The sequence below is a fragment of the Arachis ipaensis genome, chromosome B7 (assembly GCF_059453495.1).
Source record: "Arachis ipaensis isolate K30076 ecotype BB chromosome B7, ASM5945349v1, whole genome shotgun sequence".
NCBI classification, from domain to species: Eukaryota; Viridiplantae; Streptophyta; class Magnoliopsida; order Fabales; family Fabaceae; genus Arachis; species Arachis ipaensis.
This window is the reverse complement of record NC_142442.1, coordinates 128,766,905-128,768,750: the sequence shown is the minus strand read 5'-3', so window position 1 is coordinate 128,768,750 and position 1,846 is coordinate 128,766,905. Positions and strand designations below refer to the sequence as shown.

The 1,846-nt window shown below is 45.1% G+C and overlaps 1 protein-coding gene across 1 annotated transcript; it reads left to right on the top strand.

The window, feature by feature from the left end:
* Positions 1–322: 322 nt before the first annotated feature.
* LOC148554094 (uncharacterized) lies at positions 323–1,390 on the top strand. Its single transcript, XM_088494982.1, has one exon. The coding sequence runs from the start codon at positions 323–325 to the stop codon at positions 1,388–1,390; it is 1,068 nt and encodes a 355-aa protein (XP_088351108.1).
* The last annotated feature ends 456 nt before the right edge of the window (positions 1,391–1,846 follow it).

Genomic DNA, 1,846 nt, shown 5'->3' with positions numbered 1-1,846 from the left:
GATCAGGTCACATAACTCACTCTAGTTTTATTTCCATTACTCTCTCATAATCCATATTCTTACTTGAGCGTCGGAGTGCTTTTTGCAGGTGCCCCTGCCGCCGTGTTTCAAGGTGCCGAGGTTCCTTTATAGCGCTGCTCCCTGGACGACATATAACTCGCCCCAGAAACCGAGCAGTCGACCTAGAAGTTCTATACCTCGACTTACCTAGGACGGAACATCTGGCGCCCACCGTTCGGTCAGAAAGTTAATCTAACCCCACTATCTTTTCTATATTTCACATTACATTTCTTTTTTATGCAGGGTTTTTCAACCTTCCAACATGGCCGATAACAGAGTTCCCCAACTCACTCAGGCCGAACTTATGGCCCAGATGGCCGAGCTACAAGCAGAAGTCAGAAGACTCGCTGAACTGTCCACCCAAAATAGTGCCAGTAAACATGAGGAGAATGGTCCCAAAGGCCCAGTCAAAGGCAACACAGACCTACTAAGCATCAACCCTCCGAAGGAGAAACTGACCTTAGACAATCCGTTTTCCGAAGAAATCACCAATTACCAGATGCCAAAGAATTTCACACTGCCTTCCTCGCTCGAGCCATATAAGGGGATTGGTGACACCCGGGCTCATATTAAGAAATTTCAATCCATGATGTTTTTTAATAGCCCTAACAATGATCCTGTACTTTGCTGGGCTTTCCCTACTTACCTTGACGGCACTGCATTACTTTGGATTTCAAAATTACCTGCAGGTTCAATCTTTTCTTTTGAAGAACTGGCGAAGTCTTTCATCGACTACTTCGCAGCGGTACGGATATACGTACACGGATCAGATTACCTCGGCACCATCTGCCAAGGTCCTCAAGAAATCTTGAAAGACTACATGACCCGGTTTGCAGAAGCAACCATGGAGATACCAGACCTTGACCCTACTGTCCACCTACATGCCCTGAAGTCCGGTCTCCGACCCGACAAGTTCAGAGAAACAATCGCGGTTACTAAGATAAAGACGTTAGAAGAATTCCGAGAAAGGGCGACAGGACAAATGGAGATTGAGGAGCTTCGTGAAGCCGAAAGAACAGAAAGAAAACAACCTAGAAGGGAGGAAGACAGAACGACAAGGTCGGTGAATAACAAAGACTCCAGAAAACCTTTCAAGCTCACCCCGAAATTTGACAACTACACCAGATTCAACACAAAGAGGGAGAAGATAATTAAAGAAATACTCAACGCTAAAATCATAAAACCTCCAGCAAGGGCAGGAAGCTATCAAGACCAGCGATTTGTTGACAAAAGCAAACACTGTGCTTTCCATCAGAAGTACGGACATACGATTGATGAATGTGTGATAGCCAGGGACCTATTAGAGAGATTGCTCGGCAAGGCCTCCTAGACAAATACATCGAAGGAAGAAAACACAAAGAAAGTAGCAGAGACCAAGAAGAACGACACCAAACCCCGGGAAACAAAGAAGACAATAAATGGTCAAACAACACTCCACCAAAAGGCATTATAAACTGCATATCCAGAGTATTCGCCGGGGGAGGTGAAACAACCTCGGCGCGAAAATGAAGCTACCGCGCAATGCTGGCAATCGAAGGAGCAGCACCTCAAAGCAACAAAGATGCGCCTGACCTCAAAATCACTTTCAGTCAGAAAGACATATGCTCAGCAGCACCAAACTTAGACGATCTAGTGGCAATCTCTATCCAGACAGGCGAATTATTGGTAAGAAAAGTCCTTTTGGACCCAGGTAGCAATGCATATGTCCTTTTCTACTCTACTTTTCTAAAAATGAAATTATCTGAAAAACGCATGCAACCCTCATCCGGATAATTAGTAGGATTCT

Excerpts from the sequence above, each read along its gene's own strand:
- LOC148554094 (XM_088494982.1), top strand. The coding sequence starts at position 323 with ATGGCCGATAACAGAGTTCCCCAACTCACTCAGGCCGAACTTATGGCC.